General features: G+C 47.4%; 1 protein-coding gene across 5 annotated transcripts in view; it reads right to left on the bottom strand.

Moving 5' to 3' along the window:
* Positions 1-21,309, bottom strand: part of CSF1R (colony stimulating factor 1 receptor) — a 300,046-nt gene extending 278,737 nt beyond the window's left edge. For 2 of the 5 annotated variants that reach the window (XM_069654065.1, XM_069654067.1), the window contains exon 1: positions 21,165-21,309. In XM_069654065.1, coding sequence (XP_069510166.1) covers positions 21,165-21,294 — 130 coding nt within the window. In that variant the 5' untranslated portion in view covers positions 21,295-21,309. Of the gene's footprint in view, positions 1-1,606; positions 1,635-18,347; positions 18,421-20,903; positions 21,091-21,164 lie in introns of those variants that run through there. The other 3 variants (XM_069654068.1, XM_069654069.1, XM_069654070.1) reach the window with 3 other exon arrangements.
* Between the last annotated feature and the right edge of the window lie 1,040 nt (positions 21,310-22,349).

Genomic DNA, 22,349 nt, shown 5'->3' with positions numbered 1-22,349 from the left:
TTGCCATTCTGCCCATCATGTGGAATTTTGATTTTCATCCCCATCGCAGCTTGGGCGTAATACCACAATTGAAAAGGCAGAACATTTAGCCCAATAGGGAGCCCACATATCTCCCACTTGCACAAAAATGTACAGTGTGGGCAGCACAAGATCCCCTTGTGGACGTAACATTATTAAGTGGGTGGAAGACACAGGCAACCTTTTTTTAGTCACACAAATAACATATATAACGGCAGCAATAGTGCAAGCATCAACAACACAGACCGCGTAAAGCACAGGCTGCAGCAGTACAATCTTATCTGGATGTACGTGAAAAAAACAAATGTCAAAAGCACGAGTCTCAAAACCTGCGAAGCTGACTTGTTCGCATTTTGAAAATCTTGCATGCTTTTTTTAGGATATTGTTTGCCCGCTTTGCATTTAATGTAAGCAGGGGACACCCCTGCAACCTCCAGAGCCCATAATGCCAAACTAGGGGGGTGGGGGACACCCCTGCAATGCCTGTTCTCCTTGTTCGGCATTTTGGGATTCCACCTATTCTACTATGCCGAATGCGCACAAAAAGTGCATTTGTTTTTGTTATTTCTGGGCACTTCTGCTTCTTCTTCCACACACAAAACAGTTACAGTGTTCACAGCACCATTAAAAACTGTTTCCGCTCTCAGAAAGGTACAGCAGAAGGCATTCGGCAAACAGTGCAAGCTACAACCACACACATGCAGAGCAACTAGAGGGGGGTCTCACTGCAACTTCCCTTGTATTATACAGCACACTATATCTGGATGGCCCATTTCAGGGTAATGTTTGGGCCCCCTCTGCCGACCTACAGCTGGAAAAACCTATTTGCATATGTTAACAACAAAAATGCATTGATCTGGTGTAGTTTAAGGTTTAAGAAATGGACCTAACGCATATAAAAAATTACCAAAACATTTTAATAAGAATCAAGCAGCAAGCTAAAACATAATCAAATTCAGCGGTCCACACAAATCACAATACTTAGCAAAAGAAACATAGGAATACATAGAAGGCAGACAAATGCTGGCTAGAACAATTACAGGAAATTACACAAACTTTATACACTTCAAAATACTTGTTCATGTATCAGTATCCATTTGGATTATTATGCCATTGTTTCACAACTCTGTTTTTAATCCAGAGGGATGTCTCGACATGTTTCTGTTCATAAACGCAAGTCACGAACATTCATCAGCAGGAAGTGATTTCAACAAAAAAAACAATTTCTTAGAGAGTCCCAGACTTGATCTGAGTCAATTTCATAGCACCTGTAGAATTAAAAAACATAAAAACACAGTGCAAGCTGATAAGTAGCTAGTTGGCTGTGTAAAGCTCAAAAATTGATGAACTAGAGGACCGAAAGACAAATAGATTACCTTAAAGAGTGCTCGTGGGGGCTCGCAACTTCAATATAGATCAGTTGGAAGTAGGAGGGTGAATCAGTCCTACAGAGTAATGAATATGGGAAAAGCCACCCAGTAAGCTTAACTAAAATATCAATATCTTTGCTCACAATGCAAGAAATGAACGCTAAAGAAAACATTCAGTGGAAGATGAACACTCTAGTATGTCACGAAAGAACACAGACCTGCCGAGGTCATAAGGAGACAGGTCCTCAGGGCCGAAAGGTACGGGCGGGGTATCCACAGTACTCCGCAGATGAATTGCTATACAGGAAAGGAATCCTCCTTACAGAAAACCGTCAGGTTCCTAAAAACAAGCAAGCAATGCTAGTGAGTCAGTGGCAAAATACCACAGGCACAGCCATGTCAATTATGTAGACAGAAGAAGGGGACAAACCTCAAGGGTGTGGGACTACTAGCACCACAGTGTGTACCACAAGACAATCGCAAACCCGATAGTACAAATAAATTAATTAATTACTGAGTACATCCAGAAATGGTGAGCACAATCGAGATCAGGCAGCTAGTGACAGTGCAAAGAAAACCGAGGCTAAAAAGTACTCTAACCCATGTTCCAGTGCTCCCGAAGTAACCATTGTGAGCTAGCAAACAGTCAACGCCATGCAGGTGGCCCAAAATCACATCTACAGATTCAACTGTGGTTACAGATGAGTCCGAAAAGCCTGAGTGTAAACTGCACCAAGTATAATAATTCAAGGTGCATCTAATGTAAAGTATTAAGTGTTGCACCCAGAACATACCTCTGTATCGACTTAAATGGGCACAGAAAAGGGCTATATAGCTGCCTGAACTGCGGGCGGCATCATCCTCGCGTCCCTGAAGAAAAAACGCTGGCTTCCAGTGATGACTACGCAGCAGCTCTTATGAAAGCTATCTCCATTCTTAGTAAAGATGACATAGGGGTTTCCACCACCCTCAACACCGATGAATGGAACAAACTAGTACAACTTAAAAAAAGACTCATACACACGGAATTACATGGGGCTATTATGCTAGAATACTTGAAGAACAAGGCACTGCCTCAGGGCCTCACAGTCCTGAACGAACCCAGATTGTTCCTAGATAATGTAAAATTCAGAGTACAGTGGAGCTACATTGCCAACCGCTGTGGTCGTGACTGGCTCATATTGATTATTGATACTGCCAAAGAAACAACAACTAAAATTGAAATAGAAATATTAAAGATTGAAGAGAACATAAAGAAATTGGTCTCATTGGATAATTATAAAAAAGAATTGAAGAAATAGAAAAAGAGATGAAAGAATTCAAGACTAACAATACCAATGAACGTATCCAACGCTTGAAAAAAGATCTGGCACGCTTTTCCCATGAGAAAGCCTTCCCATACGTCAAAGACAACTATGTCAACAAAAGTCTTCAATCCAATGGACCCACAAGGAACAACAGAAGAGTGACGTTCCGTAACACATCATACAGCACTAGCAACGACAGCAGTGACCCAGATGACCCCATCGAAGGAACATCAGTTGGCACCAAACCGGGCAATAAAAGAGGTAGAGGACAACCCATGAGACGCCAAGGCAATGGAGGAAGGAGTGGTAATCAAGGTTGTTTTTTATACCAGGCCCAGAATCGAAACAACTGGGACAAAGGGGCAAAGCAGGCCAGGAGCGGGAATCGCTTCTGATTAATCTATCCAATTATCCCCTGACAGAAGCAGAAGAAAAAGTTCTTAATAAAGGACTGGGATATGTAATTACCAAAGAACATGACCCATTTGATTTCCGCATTGAGTTTAACAAACTAATGCGTAAGATTCACTTGAGGGAATTCTTTGCACTCGAGTCTGAATCTTTGGACTATGTATCCACCAACTGTTCTACATTCTGTCTGCCCACATACAGCTATTCTCCTGAATCCCTTATTTTTGAGAAAGAAGTCATTGCTGATATCGCTGCTATCGAAGCCAACCAACATCGACCTTTCCAAAACCTTACTAAAATGGAACAACTTGCACTGAATTCCCTTTCTACTAACCCCACTATCATCATTAAGAAAGCTGATAAAGGTGGAGGAATCGTCATCATGAATCGTACTGACTACATTAATGAGTGTACGAAACAACTTAGTAATACCCATTCCTATCGTCCACTCCAAGAAGATCCGACTAAAGAACTACAGCAGCTTATTTCAGAAAAAATCTCCAAAGATAGAGAGTGGATTTCAAAACAGGAAGCGGATTTCTTGAACAATAGAAACCCCAGTATCCCTACCTTCTATACTCTGCCCAAAGTGTACAAGACTCTTGTTAACCCTCTCGGATGACCGATAGTAGCTGGAATCAATTCTATTCTTGAACCATTGTCCACATTTGCAGATCACTATTTGCAAATCTATGTACAGAAAATGCAATCGTATCTTAAAGACTCTAGGGACGTTATTAACATCTTTGAGAACCTCGAATTCGACCCTGCCAACTCGTTACTTTTAGGATTTGACATCATCTCCCTGTATACTAATATACCACAGCAGGCCTCGCTGGACACAATTGAAGAGATACTACTTACATGTCAAGATCAAGATCCCATTCCAACTTCCTTCATTTTGTGGTGTATAGAGGTGGCCCTCAAACGCAACTACTTTGAATTCAACGGGAACTTTTTTCAACAGATTGAGGGTACCACCATGGGTGCCACTATGGCCCCGAGCGTGGCCAACCTATACGTAGAAATCTTTGAAAAGACCCACATATATAGCACCACCAACCCGTTCACGAAAAACATCATAAAGTGGAACCGCTATATAGATGACATTCTAGTAGTCTGGGGGGTACACAGACGTCAGCTGACAATTTTTTCATATGGCTGAATAGCCTTAACCCTCATCTTCAATTTACAATGACAGCGAGCGAAACATCGACTAATTTTCTGGATCTTACTATCTACTCCCATAATGGTGTTCTCAAGGTCAAACCCTACCATAAACCGACTGACAAAAACTCATTACTTGATTATTCCAGCCGCCATGTGAAGCATTTATGCGATAACTTGCCCTTTGGCCAATTTCTTCGTTTAAAACGTAATAGCTCCGACAAAGATACATATGAAAAAGAGGCTGGTGAGCTAACAAAGAAATTGAGACAAAGAGGTTATCCTAAACAGTTAGTGAAGAAAGCCGCCAAACGGGCTTTTAATAATAATAGAGATGCACTTTTGGAACCCAAACTAGCTAAAGAAAAAGAAGAAAGGATAGTCTGTGTGAACACTTTCACGGACCAGAGCCTGAAAATCACGAGCATTGTCAAAAAACATTGGAAAATCTTTAACACATCCTCCACTCCCCTCCCTACACCTATCTTTGCTTATAAAAAAAGAACGACAGTAGGGAATAGAGTGAGTAACAGCAGATTGAAAGTGGTCACTGCCCCCAACCCCAAACTTACCACCTTGTGGGGTCTGCCAGAAGCCACGGGTCATTACCCGTGTGTCTCTTGCTGAGTCTGTAAACTTACCACTAATAAAGTAAAGAAATTGATATAGGGGGACCCAAACCCTGGACCCAGAAAAGTTTATCCAATTGTAATACTGAGTTCGTGGTCTATTTGATTACTTGCAAATGTGGTTTACTTTATGTGGGGAAGACAATCCGGAAAGTAAAAATCCGTATAATGGAACATCGGAGCTGTTTACAAAACAAAACTGAGAATGCACCTTTGGTAAAACATTTCTGTACTGTTAAACATGGTTACGAGGACTTTACATGGACTGTGCTTGTTGCTCTGAAAGGGTCTAACTCCTCGACACTTGAAAAAAGTTGTTTAAATGTGAACAAAAATTGATTTATATGCTGGGTAGTGACGTCACAGGCTTGAATGAGTCCGTAATACTCTAGGGGTCCTGAATCTCTGTGACTCTCCTGGTGCTCTGTTACCTTTTGTCTATTCCATTATTGGTCCCATACTGGTTACACCTCTCTCTTTCCCAGGGTCCTCCCTGTGTCTTCAGACGAGTACTTACTTGGACTTGTCTGCAAGAGATTTTTTTCTCCCTCTGTGCAAAACTCTAGACTATCTTGTCCGTATGGATGGGACAGTGACCTACTTTTGTGGGTTGCGGGTCCTTTCGGGGACTACCTTTCAACCTGAGTGGGTTGGTTCAATTCACTTCCTATATTGGGCTTCTACTTTGTGATGCACCTACTCGCTATACTTACCAGTTGTACTGACACCCTATACATTATTTACAACTTTTTTATGCTTCATATTTTACCTAGCACGTGACTTAGCTTGTAGTCACCCTCTGACTCCCCTTTTTTTACCAACTGAAGGTCTAGTGGCTCCCCACCTTCATTCGTTATACTCTGGAAGTGTTATTAAGGCTCGTTGATTATCTTCTGGGGATTTTTTCCTTCCCTATGCGAGCACTTGATCATTCCAATATGGCCGCCAGTTGACGCCTTCCTTTTCACCCTACCTACGGACGACTAGACATGGAAAACGGACACAGCCGTCTCCATGCCAACGCGCCCGTTGCTTTCATCTGTAGGACTCTCCACTTGAAGACACCGCACACCCTCGCTTGACAAAGCACTTTTTCCTGAGAACGATCCGCAGTATTCAGGTTTGCTTGTCCCGTCGTGTGGATCTAGCTGTGTGTCATTCTGGTATTTACTGACTGACACAGTTTATTTATTTCTTTCTTGTAGCTACCGACCTGATCGCTACTCTGTTTACATTTCTGTAAATCAGGAACGCGAGGATGATGCCACCCGCAGTTCAGGCGGCTATATAGCCCTTTTCTGTGTCCATTTAAGTCGATACAGAGGTATGTTCTGGGTGAAATACTTAATACTTTACATTAGATGCACCTTGCATTATTATAATTGGTGCTTTTTACACTCAGGCTTTTCGGACTCATCTGTAACCACAGTTGAATCTGTAGGTGTGATTTTGGGCCACCTGCATGGCGTTGACTGTTTGCTAGCTCACGATGGGGACTTCGGGAGCACTGGAACATGGGTTAGAGTACTTTTTAGCCTCGGCTTTCTTTGCACTGTCACTAGCTGCCTGATCTCGATTGTGCTCACCATTTTTGGATGTACTCAGTAATTAATTTATTTATTTTTACTATCGGGTTTGCGATTGTCTTGTGGTACACACTGTGGTGCTAGTAGTCCCACTCCCTTGAAGTTTGTCCCCTTCTTCTGTCTACATAATTGGCATGGCTGTGCCTGTGGTATTTTGCCACTGACTCACTAGCATTGCTTGCTTGTTTTTAGGAACCCGTACCTTTCGACCCTGAGGACCTGTCTCCTTATGACCTCGGCAGGTCTGTGTTCTTTCGTGACATACTAGAGTGTTCATCTTCCACTGAATGTTTTCTTTAGCATTAATTTCTTGCATTGTGAGCAAAGATATTGCTTTTTTAGTTAAGCTTACTGAGTGGCTTTTCCCATATTCATTACTCTGTAGGACTGATTCACCCTCCTACTTCCAACTGATCTATATTGAAGTTGCGAGCCCCCACGAGCACTCCTTAAGGTAATCTATTTGTCTTTTGGTCCTCTAGTTCATCAATTTTTGAGCTTTACACAGCCAACTAGCTACTAATCAGCTTACACTGTGTTTTTATGTATTTTAATTCTACAGGTGCTATGAAATTGACTCAGATCAAGTCTGTGACTCTCTAAGAAATAGGTTTTTTCTTTGAAATCACTGCCTCCTGATGAATGTTCATGACTTGCGTTTATGAACAGAAACATGTCGAGACATCCCTCTGGATTAAAAACAGAGTTGTAAAATAATGGCATAATAATCCAAATGGATACTGATACATGGACAAGTATTTTGAAGTGTATAAGGTTTGTGTAATTTCCTGTAATTGTTCTAGGTAGCATTTGTCTGCCTTCTACGTATTCCTGTGTTTCTTTTGCTAAGTATTGTAATTTGTGTAGACCGCTGAATTTAATTAAGTTTTAACTTGCTGCTGGATTCGTATTAAAATGTGTTTGGTAATTTTTTATATGCGTTAGGTCCAATTCTTAGGTCTGACTTAGTGTGGCCAGTACCGGTTCCCTTAGTTCTGTCTCTTATTTATAATTGTTACTGATCCACCCGTATCTAGACTGAATAGACTCTGCCAACTGGTTGTTGGACAGTTGTATACCGGGTTGCCTCCTATGTAGTATGGTAGTTTAAGGTTTCAAATGCAAAAGGGCAGTCGAAAATGGTAGATGTGTTTTTGGGGCATAAATTGTGTCAGTTGGTCCTGTACTGCATACTCAAGTACCCATCTAATCACAAAATCAACATGTTATAAGGAATGGGAGGAATATATTTTCTGCAACAAGGGTAAAGGGCATAAATTGTGGGAGCTAGTCATGTGGTGCACGGATTATAACGGCAAATGTATTCTAAGGCAAATTCCATTGAGCGAATTTTGTGGTTTTACCTGACAATTCACCTAACATGAGCCACCTTGTACTTCATTAATCTCTAAGCATTAACTACCCCACAACAGAGCTGACAGAAGGGTTAACTTGTTTATGATAAGTTAACACCTTTTGGAGAGGTCTATCTTTTGCCACCAAACGGACACTGTGGGATCAGGGCCAGGGGAAGGCAAACTAGCCCTTTGCCTAGGGCGCAAAACTAAAGAGGAGCTGTGACAAAGATCAAGGTGTTTGGAGCTGGTGATTTGATATGATATGGCATTTATAACACGCCTATACACAAGTGTTTCAAGGCGCGACGAGGCAAGGGAGAGTAGCAGAGGGAAGACAGAGACAACGATCTTATTAGGCCAGGTGACATTGAGATCGAGCAAGTGGAGGGGAGGTGGGGAAGGGGAAAGTGTGAGGGGGATGGGGTGGCGAAGTGCTGTACATAGGATAAACAGTAAATAAATAGAAGCAATAAATAGGAAAATAAATAAGAAGTGCGGCCAGCTGGTGGCAGCTGTCAGGGTAAGTGCAGTCAACAGGTGTCAAGTGCTGGTAGGGGGCTGTAGGGTTACAGAAACAGCCACAGGGTGCACGGGTTGCCAGGGGGGCAGTGCAGGTGTGCAACTGGCAGGGAGGGGACCTGGGCCAGAGAACACAGGGTAGCCAGGTGACCAGTGCAGTATCAGCCAGGAGTTCAGCAGGGGAGTGGAGGAGAGAAAGCAGAAGCAAAGAGGAAGGTCTCGAGGTGCTTCCGGAGAGATGGTTCGCCTCAATTTTCAAAGAGACAGGGAGGCTGTTCCAGAGGGAGGCCCCAGCCGAGGAGAGAGATCTACCACCAACTTGTTGCTTGGAGAAGCAACTGACCCTGAGGGAGTTGGAGGTGGATGAGCGAAGAGATCAAGAAGGAAGATATTTAGGAAGCGAGAGTTGAAGGTATTGAGGCCCCAGGCCCCAGAGGGCTTTGTGGACAATGCATAGGGTTTTGAACTTAATCCTCGCAACCACTGGGAGCCAATGCAGAGATTTCAGTCCTGGAGAGGTACGATCCCTGGGCTTGAGGCCAAGGACAAGTCTTGCAGTCCTGTTCTGGATGAGTTGCAGAGGGTGGAGAGTAGAGGCAGGCAGATTTAGAAAGAGGCTGTTGCAGTAGTCCAGGTGGTGTGTAATTTCACTGCGTTCGTTTGGCTAAGGTCTACTGTAACAAACACAGTGGCACAATGAGCCCATGCTGCACTAGAGGGCGCTGTACAAGCTTGAAATACAAGCTAACTTTCCAACTGTGTGGGACGCAGCAGCTCCTCTCCGCTGCGGTTTTATGAATCAAAGCTCCCCAGGTCTGGTGTTGGGGGCAGTGGGGTGAGCTATCTTTATGGCTGGAGGGTTTCCTACTGTGCAGTGATGGCACAGGCAAGCCAGGGCAGTTGAGTCGCCTGGGGCCTTCAAAGAATAGCTCTGGGGCAACGCGTTTGTCTTAGAAGCAAGCCAAGGCGGTGCAACACAGGTTCGATCCAGCGTTATAAATAAACAATTTAAAAATAAAAACAGTCATCTGCATTCAGGTGCACAGCATACCAGTGTTGCACTGAGATTATGTGTTCCTGACAGAACCAGGGTTATCATTGGCCCAGACACTGCAGCCTGCAGGCACAGCACTAGTGTATTGGACTCGACCGTATCACCCTCTCTATCCTGGATTCGCATCACTGTGGCCTCTTTTCCTCCCCGCAGCAAGACGTCAGCAGGTAAGTTCTCTGCAGCTGGATTCTTCTGCCCAGAACATGAGAACATAGCCTGTGCAGGTCCATTTTTGCGGTGCATGTACTACAAAGTTACAGGTTTGAATGACAAACTAGTCGCCCCGCTGAGCAATGTTCCGATTTGCTAAACCGTAGGCTCTTACATATCTTACATATCTCATCCGCCGCTAGTGAAACCCACTGAAAAATCCGAGAAGCCAACCATTTTCAAAAGAGCTTTGCAGATAGTTTTTATTGTTATTTTTTTAACAGCATAAGGACAAGCAGCCTCATCCTATCCTTCAAGCTGTGAGAAGATAAGCAGTGTACAGTTGCATACATTGTCCGATGTCTGACAAACTCTTTTTAAAGGTGGCAGAGCCAGAACCTGAGTTTTACCACTAAGTGATACCTGCGTGTACATTTTATTTAGTAAAAATAAACCAGCCCTGCCTTTTTGTCTATTTTTGTATGCCTTTCACCTGATGGTGTTATTCACCAACAATGGAAGCCAGGCGATTTCCTTAGCTGTCCGCCTCTCAGTTGTGAAGACGGTCCTATGACATCAAATAATACTGGCGCATACTTTGCCTGTCATGGTTTAGTTTAAATGAGTACCATACAAATTGGGTGATAGCTAATATGATCACAGAGCTCCAATAGGAGGAATCCAAGAAGCGCTACACAAAAACAGGACATTATAATTATTCCAAATGTTCAAGCGTTGTAGGCCATTGACATTTTGGGACACCTGACAGGTATGTTTTTTTTTTTTTCCTTGTTTGTGTCACAGTGATAGATGTCCTTTTGCTTGCTGATGCCCCCTGCTCTGATCCTGAGCAAGCTGCAGTCTCTAAATGACCGCTGATGCATAACCGAAATGAATAAACAGCAACACGTAAGACAATGTGTGCATTACCGAGCTCTGCAGATTGCACAGTACTCCTCGGGCAGAGGTGCAGCTGGAATATCTGCACTGATTCATTTCACTCCGTGCTATTTGCAAAAGCTCATTTCCAAACCTGTACCAGTAAATATATCAAGCCCATTTCCCGGTCTTCGTGCCACATCCACTCCGTTAAGGGCCCAGTGGACGGGATGTGTTGCTTTCCGTCTGTGGGCGCGCTGTGTGCCTATTTGCTGGCCGGGGCACAAGTAACTGAAGCAATTGCAACAATTGACGCTTCCCTGACCTCCCGTTGGCCCGGTGTTGCCACTGGGTCTCCCAGGCCCTGAGAGAAAGTAAAAGCCCTGATCACGCACGCCCCGGACGCCTCTCTGGCTCCATCATTACAGGAGGCCGCACACCAGCAAGACAGGTCAATGTATTCTTGTTAAGGCTTCACACTTGCCAACCATGGAAACGTTGTGCATATTGTGGTGCAGTACCTACGTCAAACTGTGCATCCATTGGGATATATATATATATATATATATATATATATATATATATATATATAGTATATATATATATATATATATATATCTGTAATGTCTCAACCTATGATTTGCCAGTGTCCGTCCGCGTAGAGCACAGCGCATTTCCAATGCTAGATATGCTTCTGTACAGTATGGGCCCGATTCACGGATTTTTTCGCACAATTCAACGTAATTTTGCACTGCCGACACAAACCCTGATTCGTGGAACTGTGCAGAGTGTACTTTTGCAGTGTAAAGTCCGTGCACAGTCATTTTTGCAGTACACAATTACTTTGCACTGCAAAAATACACTGTGCACAGTTCCTCGAATCCGGGTTTGTTTCGGCAGTGCAAAGTCACTTTGAACCGTGCAATAACATCCTTGAATCGGCCCTGTGTGTTTATATATGTAGCTCCTGCCCAGGCAGCAGGCACTGCACATGTGCATCATTACAGACACAACGGGAGCCGACATGCCTCTGGGGCATTGACAGCCACTGCACATATGTGTCCATTCAGGGCTTCCCTGGGCTATAACGTGCCTGTGCCAGGACACAGTGCAGGGTTCGGAATTGCTGGAAACTATTGCCCCCTCCTTCTACCCTAGCAGAGCCTGGACCGCATCAATGCAACAGTGAATAGGACCTACTGTTGGCTCCCCAGGCCGACTGGTGCCTTACAAACATGCCCATGGAACATTCACTTAGAGTCTTTATAAATGAAGAAGAATTAGGACACATTTAAATATCATGGATCACAAAAAATGGGAAAACATAAAAGTGCATCTCATGCGGAAGTTAGTTTTGCAGCGCTGCGTGCTCTCTTCTCGTTCCCCAGCGGTAGCTCCTGCCTACAAGCTGGTTTTTCGCGCCTGCTCATTGAATCCTAATTTAGAACCCTGCACAGTGTATCTATAAACCAACTCATTGGGCAGCTGCAAGTGCAGTGACGTGTGTGCGCGCGCACCCACGCGGTGCTTTTAGTGTCCTGCAGAAGCCCCTGACAGTTTTGTGTTTTGTGCATGTGAGCAAAGCCTGCAGCACTGGTTCCAATTCTTTATCAGCTCTTTTTGTTGGAGGGAACTTCTCAGTTCTGCTGTTCAGGCTGCACGTGTTCTGAGCTTGAGCAAGTTTGTTGCTAGTGTTGTACACACTCCCATAACCCCTGCAGCCGTCCATTTGCCTTTACTGCCAATTATTCTTTGTGCATGCACCCCCATGCACTACTCCTTATCCCCACAAATTGGCATGACACAAAATTTCAAATGGCAACTTTGGCCGCAGTTTTATTTCCATGACAACAGAATTATTTGTACACATTTGTGAACTTCATTCTGCCCGTGTGGCGTTTGCTTGCCGGACTTCCTTTGCTTCCCCCTCTCTTTGTTACCGTAGGCCCCCAACTCCCCCGACCCATTGTACCTGTTCCAATCCTGCCCGCGCAGGTGTCCGTGGGTGGGGAGAGCGCCGTTTGTTTTTCGGGGGAAGCTGAGCCTTATTTGTCCCTACCAGACGCCCCCGCCGTTTAGGCCCCCAAGAGGCGCTGGTCCGGAAGAGCGAAGACCCATTCCGTTTCCTTCTGGCTCGTCCGGAGTCTATCATTTGTGCTTGGTTGCCCAAACACCGCCAACTTGTCACATCCTGGCCTGGGTGTCCTGCGACAGCAACACCCCAGGTCTCCTGCTCTTTTGCTTGTATTTCGTGGGTGGGTGGGTGGAAAACGAAATTTCTTCCCTCAGCGAGGCGGCGACCGGGTCCCAGTGCAGGAGCGAGATGCCTGGCACCCCGGTCCCGCCTGCTTAAGTCCTGATGTCCCCGCCCATTTTCTTTTGTTCTGCCCTTCGCGGGCTTTTGGCCCATTAGGCCTTTGGCGCCTTTCCGCCCCTCGCCTTTTGACCCCCAGGGGATGGTTCCAGGTCCTGGCGGCATGACACCGCAGGGGTTACCCTGCTGCCTCCTCCATTTTTAGCTGATTTTTCCGTCGTCAGCTCCATAACCCCTGCAGCCGTCCATTTGCCTTTACTGCCAATTATTCTTTGTGCATGCACCCCCATGCACTACTCCTTATCCCCACAAATTGGCATGACACAAAATTTCAAATGGCAACTTTGGCCGCAGTTTTATTTCCATGACAACAGAATTATTTGTACACATTTGTGAACTTCATTCTGCCCGTGTGGCGTTTGCTTGCCGGACTTCCTTTGCTTCCCCCTCTCTTTGTTACCGTAGGCCCCCAACTCCCCCGACCCATTGTACCTGTTCCAATCCTGCCCGCGCAGGTGTCCGTGGGTGGGGAGAGCGCCGTTTGTTTTTCGGGGGAAGCTGAGCCTTATTTGTCCCTACCAGACGCCCCCGCCGTTTAGGCCCCCAAGAGGCGCTGGTCCGGAAGAGCGAAGACCCATTCCGTTTCCTTCTGGCTCGTCCGGAGTCTATCATTTGTGCTTGGTTGCCCAAACACCGCCACGCCACTGAGTGGGTTCTCGCCCACTGTGGCTCCCCTTCCTCCTGTCTCCTACTCCCCTTCCAGTAATTTGCTAAAGATGTCCCCGAAAAAGGAGCTCCGTTTCGTTCGTGGACAAGTTTTCCACCGTCCGATCGGAAGTACTCGGGTGTTTCCCCATCCCTCAAGCCATGCCTATTCTGATTGGAAACCCCTGCCCTTGTAATTTTGCAACACCCCCCTTCAGCATCCTTCTTCCCTACACAACTACTGCCTGGCTCTCTGCCCCCTTCCCTTGTGTCGGGGGAATCCCTTCCGACCATTCAATTTCGCCCAACTGTGCTGCTATTTCCTGCAATGATCTCGTAATGTCCCTCAGCCGGACACCCCTCCCCAGGCTGGTCAGGTCGTTCCCCCCCAAGAGTATTACCAACCCTCTGGTTTCTGCCGCCTACTCAGCAATTTCCATAGCTGCCCCTCTAGCTGAGCCAACTTCATCCCTGGCACCCCGTGCCACTCCCTCTTGCCTCGCCGGCCATCAGCGCCTCCCGCCGCCGAGTCCAGCTCGCCTTAGCCTTTGAGATGCATGCGCGCCCTACTACCTACATGGTACGTTTCCTCCTTCCTTGTGCTGCTGCGAAGTGACAACAGGAGGGAACGGCATGGTTAACTTATATTTTGTGTGCCTTATATATCGTTTGCAACAACCTGAAGACCATCTCCCCAACTTTTGCTGTCTTCCGGCCATGCCTGCTCGGGGACGCTTCTGCCCCTACCACCTTTCCATCTTGCTCCACCTTGACCAGGGTGGGCCAGCTCTGGGACACCTCTGCCCCTGCCCCCTTTCCAACCGGCTCCGCCTTAACCAGGGCGGGCCTGCTCTGGGACACTTCTGCCCCTACCACCTTTCCCTCTTGCTCCACCTTACCAAGGTGGGCCAGCTCTGGGACACCTCTGCCCCTGCCACCGTTCCAACTCGCTCCGCCTTAACCAGGGCGGGCCTGCTCTGGGACACTTCTGCCCCTACCACCTTTCCCTCTTGCTCCACCTTACCAAGGTGGGCCAGCTCTGGGACACCTCTGCCCCTGCCACCGTTCCAACTCGCTCCGCCTTAACCAGGGCGTGCCTGCTCTGGGACATTTCTGCCCCTACCACCTTTCCTTCTTGCTCCACCTTAACCAGGGTGGGCCAGCTCTGGGACACCTCTGCCCCTGCCACCTTTCCAACTTGCTCCGCCTTAACCAGGGCGAGCCTGCTCCGGGACACTTCCGCCCCTACCATCTTTCCGTCTTGCTCCACCTTAACCAGGGTGGGCCTGCTCCGGGACACCCCAGCCCCTGCCGCCAGTCTCCTTACCATCCCGCTCTGCTTTAACCAGGGAGGGCCTGCTCTGGGACACTTCTGCCCCTGCCACCCCTCTCCGCCTTAGCCGTGGCTGGCCTGCTCCGGGACACTTCCCTGCCCCTGCCACCTTTCCGTCTTGCTCTGCGCCTGAACATTTAGCCACCTTGGCAGAATTTACTAGCCGTATGCAACTCGTCCCTGGCTGGAGAGGCCGCAATTAAAGGCTTGATTCCCTCCCCAAAATAATTGAAACGCCTAGACTATCTTCTTTGAATTCATGCATTTAAGCTGACCTTGGGTCTCGAGCCGTAGTTTGTTAGGTTTGTCGGCCAGACACTTCACCACCGCACTATGGAACATGATAAGATTACAATTAAGCGAAGGTGAAAGTCCCTTTTTGATACTGCGAGATTCGGGGAAAACATTTGTATTGGTTCTTGGAGGTTAAAATGCACACCTTTACCTGTCGCTCAGACAGGTGCCCAGCCTGTCTTGTTGGGCAATGCCCCCCCCACTGCAAACTGCTACTGTGGGGAAAAAGGGGGTGGGGGGTAAGGTTGGACTATTGTTGCTTAACACATATTCTTTACCTTGCACCTTTGCATGACGGTTCATCTTACCCACCCATTGGATTCTCTTTATACAAAGTCCCAAAAGGAAATGATTGTCATCTGCAACGATGGGTCACCTTACCCTTTGGTGCCCGACATAATGGTGCCATGATAATTGTATGTCCCTGTCCGACCCCGCAAACCTACCGGGGCTCGTGTTGCCTATGGGCAGGAGACAGATTCCGTAGGTCCTAATTGCGGGTGCAGTACCTGGACCTGCGTTGTCTGTGCCGACTCTCCAACAACGCGGACGCATTGACCCTGAGCCATCCTACCCAGGCTCGCCTTATGCTGTCCTTGCCCTGCAATGGGGATGCGCCCTCCTATCCGCAACTTGTCTTAAGCAACGCCTGCTTGTATGAGCCCACCCATGTCAAGTTACCTATTGCTTTACCTAAGCCAGTCACCCCCATGCCTTTGAGGCAAGCTATGGACCTTCCCTACTTAGCGAGTGCCTCTCCACCTGCACCCGCCCGTAAATGCATTGTAGCTGCCCCGTGCAGCCTACCTTGCGGTGCCATCAAGTATTTGCTGTGGCTATCCCAGTAATGGCCTGCATTAACGGGATGCAACGTGCCGAGACACCCATAAACCTACTCACTCATGTTCCCATAGTACCTTACCCGCACGCCATGGCCGTAAACCCTCTTAACCAGCGATCCACGCCTTTGCGGTGAAAATAAGGCCGAATGCACTGATACATGGCAGGCCTTACCTACCAAAACCCCTTCTGTTCGTGGGCCAGAGGCGCGCCTAGCCCCCGGCTTTTCCTCTTCCTCATAACTTAATAAGGCGAGCATATCTCGTGTCCGGCGCCTCCAGCTACCTCACATGCTGGCCAACCCACAAGCGCAACCCGCATTCAAATAGTGGTAAAACATTGCGGTAATAACTGGCCATACTTCCCCGACCTCAGATACTACTACCAATTCCTAACCCCGCACATATTCCCTTATGGTGCTTAACCCGTGACCCTGCAGCTCGCCACCAGATTGTCGAATACCCTTAAGCAACCCCTTCCCTCGACAACGTAAGAATAATTCGGGATGCCAACCGTTCCCTCCTTGAACGGAACTACATGCCCCCGGATGAAGCCACGATCGGTTTATTCAAGCGCGGTCAGGCCGTAAACTCATTCATGCATCTGATCTATATCATGTAAAGAGATGAAAATGGACACTGGAAACGAAATGTTCTAATACTTTTGGCAGGAGCAAGATAAAAACGGCCTCCTTTTTCTTCCTTTGTATTCCCACGGACCCTAAATGTAGAGAACCGGGAGGGAAGTAAGCAGCAAATCAGGGCCCACGCAGGATTTATAAGCTTCTAAAACAGCTCTTTTTTTCTATGTAAGAAGGATTGTGGCCACAGCATCACTGGGAGTTTGACTGCACGTTATCCACAGCCATAGGTCTGGCTCCAGCACAAGGGGACAGTAGCGGAAAATGCCACAGAGGGAGCTTAAACACAGCAAAAGGGGTTCTCCCCACTCTTAAAATCCCTTCCACGCACAGTGCAGCATACGCACAAATGCGGAAATTGAAACTACCAGTCCCACAATTCACTTTCCTGTCTGAGTCAAAACCAGGAGCACGTCCCGGGTGGAATTCAACATATATGTATTTGCACTGGGTCCGCTAGCTAGGTTGGGAATATAAACATAATGGCCACCAGGGAATGCTGGTCCATTAACCTCTATTATCCAAGAACGCACATGCTTTTCACACTTACTTTTCCCGAGTTAGCCCTATTGCGCATGTGTTTTCCTAGACATGTCTAATCTGCCTGCTTTCCCACCCATATTTAGTGGTCGACTGTTCCTGGGCCGCATCCAACCATAGTAAGCGAAACACATCCTTAAATGCACAATATTTCCTTCTATCCTTGAGCGATATCCGTAAAAAGCGGTCTCTGCCCTCTATTCCGCAAAAACCCACGTCGCTCCCTTCCACTTACTAGTTCCTTTGAACCTCCTACAGCATTCCCTATGAAACCATTAAACCCACGCCAACCTGGCGAGCACCCGAACACAGCTGCCGTTAGCCCTTTCTAAACAAGTTAATCATGCCATCCGTGAAGAGATTAGCACCTTGGAACCCGCCACAACTTACTTTTATGTGCTGCACACACAACTCTAACATTACCGCTGGGTTTATGCGAATTTCTTTAAACCACCCTGCACGCAAAAGGGGCATCTAGAAAGACTGTAGGCTTGCGTATTTATTTATTTAATTTGCATTTTACAGCGCTCTGGGTGCATCGAGGCGCTGTTACGGGAATATGCCTTAATTGCCTAATTATCACGTGCTTAATACCCCGAGGTTTCTGTGCGCGGACCCGGGGATTTAACCTGTGCTGCTTCGTGCCGTCTTGTTTGCAAGGCGTGCACGTTGCCGGTGACCTATCCTGCCGGCCTTTTCACAAAATCAGCAGCTGTATACTGCAACGGTTTCTAGTAACAAATCCGTCAAACTTTCTTTAAAACCCCCATGCTTATCCCCTGCACACCTTACGTCCGCGCACCCCCCAACGGCGGCTTCTACCCCAAAATCAGCAGCTGATACTGCAACGGTTTCTGGTAACAAATCCGTCAAACTTTCTTTAAAACCCCCATGCTTATCCCCTGCACGCCTTACGTCCGCGCACCCCCAACGGCGGCTTCTACCCGCCATCCCAACTCCAACGACCCAGGTATCCACCGGCGTGCCTCTCAAAAGGCCTACCGTCAGCCATGCTTTTTTCTACAAACTAAGAGGATCAACAGCGGGCACACCTCGCATTAACCCCTTGCGCACATACGATGTTCCTTGATTACCCGCGCTGCCACCGATCCTTTAACACCAGCTTTCCTGCGGAACGAAGTCCCTCCATTACCCACTGGGCTGCGCCTGTACTGGCACAAGCCCACTACCCTGACTCCTGTAATCTGAGGCCCCTTTTCACTCGGCTTTTACCTTCCAATGCGGTTTGCACTGCAACACACGAAGCTCCCTCCATGCTGGAACTTCATCTCGGCATGTACAGGAACACTCCCTTCCCTCGAACGCCTCTTCTCCTCTTCGTGCACCAGGAACCTGGACCAAGAACATCCCGAACATCTTCCAGCACAAAACGAAATTTCTTCCCTCAGCGAGGCGGCGACCGGGTCCCAGTGCAGGAGCGAGATGCCTGGCACCCCGGTCCCGCCTGCTTAAGTCCTGATGTCCCCGCCCATTTTCTTTTGTTCTGCCCTTCGCGGGCTTTTGGCCCATTAGGCCTTTGGCGCCTTTCCGCCCCTCGCCTTTTGACCCCCAGGGGATGGTTCCAGGTCCTGGCGGCATGACACCGCAGGGGTTACCCTGCTGCCTCCTCCATTTTTAGCTGATTTTTCCGTCGTCAGCTCCAGTGGGCGCGATTGCACTCCCACCGATCGGCCTGTACTTGCTCTATGGGTAAGAGGATGCTCCACTGTCTGTAATGTATCCCTTCGGTGAGTCATGGAGTTCACATTGCTCCTGACTCTGCTGTATCTGTTTGTCTGTGACGGAAGCATGCAATGCTACTGGCTGCGCTGCTCCTATTGTGTGTTAGGAGAAGGAGAAGCGTGCATTGCTACTGCCTTGCTGTGATCATTTCAGTGTGGAAGAGAAACTTGTTTTCAGTGTGTGGTTAAAGTTTGCACCAATATCATCAGTAGTGCATCTATTCAGTTGTGCACGGAAAGTTGCACTGCTTCTGCTAATCAAAGTTAGTGTCTGGGCCCGATTCGTGGAATTTTTTGCACGGTTCAAATTGGCTTTGCACTGCTGAAAAGTGACTTTGCACTGCCGACACTAACGCCGATTCATGGGACTGTGCAAAGTGTATTTTTGCCATACAAAGTCTGTGCAAAGTCATTTTGTACTGCAAAAAAGTCTATGCACTGACTGCACTGCACAAATAAACTTTGCACAGTTCCATGAATCGGGTCCAGAATGTGTAGAGGGTTTAGGGGTTTGCCTAATGTTCTTGCCTGATATGGTCATTATTTTGATTTCTTGTCATCATTGTTTCTAGCCTTGCCCATATAGGGCCTGATTCACTTTATAATGCCTAATCCCATTGGAAAACGCTCGGTGAATCAGGCCCATAGTGATGTTGTGCCTGATATAGTCACTGCACTGTATCCTGCCTGATGTAGTTATTTATAATGGGGCCTGATATAGTTAATGTTTCTAATGTTGCCTAGCAAGTGATTTCTGGTCATGACAGTTATTGTTTGTGGGGAGATTTGATTTTAATTTGCTACGAAAACAACAGTTTAAAGCACCTGGGGGAGTGAAAAGCCATTTAAAGGCACTTTGGGTAGTGCACATTTAGGGCAGGGCATACTGTTATCGCGGTATGACCGGGGTGTGGGGGCGAGGGGAGGGTGTCAACATGAACCTTCACATAGGGTGGCAAAAACCTTGCACCGGCCCTCTGTGGGGTGCATGCTTTCTTTGGGGAGAGGGGGGTTTCCATGCAATCCCAGATAAAGCAGTGGGAGGGGGGGGAGTGGCTGCAGATGTTTACGGAACAGACCACCGATGGATGGGGGGGTAGGTTGTGGCGCGGGGGCAGCTAAACCTTGAATGGCGTATGTGTGTGTGTATGTGTGTCATGTCACAGCAGTGCAGACACCACGGCAGTCACACCCACAACACACCCACTGCAAACATAGCAACAGGGCAAGCTTTCTTCGCACACAGAACTGCAATTCCCGCGCTGTCGGGTTACTTTAGTTGCAGAGGCAATGACCCCTCTGCCTCCAATATACACATATAGCAATTGCATTAGCCTGTCATATATTTAGACTGCCACTTCTATTTTCTGTCATGTGGCTGCGGTGCGCTGTTGCAATTTCTTGGTTATGTGGCACCCATTTACCGACCTTAATGAAAACCGGACGCGCAGGCCCGGCTCTAGATGTGCGGGGGTCCATATCAACATGATGGGTGGGGGGGGGGGGCTTTGCATAGAGTGGCAGGCAGTCACTCTGAGGCACACGTTATTACGGAGATAAATTAATACAACTAATGTTCACTGATTATCACCTTGCTGCCTTTCAACACTGGTTGCCCCTCACCAGCCCCTAGCTGACAAAGAAAGGTTTATAGCCTTTCAGTGTTTTAGCTCCCTGCTGGCTGGCCGTCTAATGATAATCCACAGGCATTAACCCGGGGAGTATTCCCTTGTTTTACATGTGTGCTTTTTAGAGCTTGCATTACAAGCTTCATTTACTTTAGCCCTTGAGGTTGTGAAGGTCTACATTTAAAGGTCCAGAATGAAAATATATATAAAATAATCTATTGCAGCCTAATACAACCAATGACTGGCAGCGTTCCCGCCGCCGACCCGCGCGAGCCTCGAGGCCCCTTTCAAATGAAAAAGCTGTAAGGCCCTAGCGCCGTCCCTGCGAATGCCTGCCAATGTTGCACGCCTCTGCACACAGAGGTCTGCTCCGGGCCCCGAGACCACCACGTAGCCCGGCTCTGAGCGCCCTCACTTACCTTGGTGTAAGCAGGCAGCTGCCAGCAGCGTCAGGAACGCCGGCCCCATGGTGCCCCTGCACGGCTAGGGACGACCGTATGAGACGGCCTGCAGGAGGGGCGCAACGCAGGGGGTCCTAGCAGAGGCTCGAGCCACGTGTGAGAGCGGGCACTGTAGAGGCTGCACGCGAGAGCGCAGAGAGGTGTCTGAAGCCTGCAGACTGCCTCGTCGCTTGCCAGAGAAACTTCTCCTTTCGGAGTTGACCACAGATGAGGACATACCTGGACACGACCAACAATTGCGAAGGGACACGGGAGGGTTGCTTGAGGTTTCTGCAGAATAACTTGGCGGGGGGCAGCCGTGTGTTGTAATAGCTTTCCAATTTTCGTCCGAGACAGCCGCTTGCCACATTTTTAAAGCCGTGGTCACGACACTAGAAGCCCCCTGGATATGTTTAGCTATACAGGACTTCACTCAACATTGGGTAGCCAGTGATTTTATTTACCATAGCTCACTTGCACAGCCGGCGCCACTGGGCTGTATTGTGGCTCGGTGATTTTTTTATTAACGTATCTAGCTCCCAGGCTTATCTCGCTTTCTTCCCCTCTTGCTCTCTTTCGCTCTCTATCTCTCCCTCTTTTTTATGTGGGAGGAGTCGAATTGTCAGGTGTGAAATAGCTAGAGCCACCCAGCAGTTGCTGACAGGAGCATGACCACAGTAGCAAAAAAACATTCCACGGTTGGGCGGGGCTGTTTTAAATTTGGGCTCCCTATAAACCAGAACTATTACATTAGAGTACAGATAGGGAGAAACGCCATATGAGGAGGAACACAAAGCTTAGGTGATGCTTGGTTATTTGGCCACCCATTGACTGACCAAGGTCATGCTAATCCCTATGGCCATTGTCACCCAGTTCCTGCTCCTCCCTGCTCAAAACACCTCCTCACGGGAACTCATTGGGCTTGCTTTATTTTATTTCATTTTTTATAAATTTCATATTTTACAGTTACATTAATAACGTTTAATACATTTACATCAATGTCAATTGATCAATTCTTAACTGCCAAACCCCAGCATCTGTGAGAAGAAGAGGAAAACCAAATATATACATTCACTTCTCCAAAATTAAAATGACTTCATACAATTCTCTCCACATTTTCAGTGGACGACTTCATAAGAGAAACGTTGGTGTTTTCTCTGTGCATGTGGTAACTTCCAGTAGAGAGTGAGATCATTCAATGTGATGCGCTCTCGGATGGGAAGTAGCCCAAACTCCAATAAACTCCTTGCGCCCTGATGCCCCCGGGCCTGATGGTCTGCGCGTTATAAATAAACAAATACAAATACAAACATTTCAGAGGAAACAGAAGATGGAAGTCTAAGTAAACTCTTTAATTTACTAATTTCAAGCTTCCAAACAACCCTCAAAGATCCCCAGGCCCAAACCTCCACTGCATAACTGATA

This window comes from Ambystoma mexicanum, chromosome 3q (assembly GCF_040938575.1).
Source record: "Ambystoma mexicanum isolate Mex_15411 chromosome 3q, UKY_AmexF1_1, whole genome shotgun sequence".
Classification (NCBI taxonomy): Eukaryota; Metazoa; Chordata; class Amphibia; order Caudata; family Ambystomatidae; genus Ambystoma; species Ambystoma mexicanum.
Note: the sequence above shows the minus strand (reverse complement) of the source record. Positions and strands in the feature narration are given on the sequence as shown.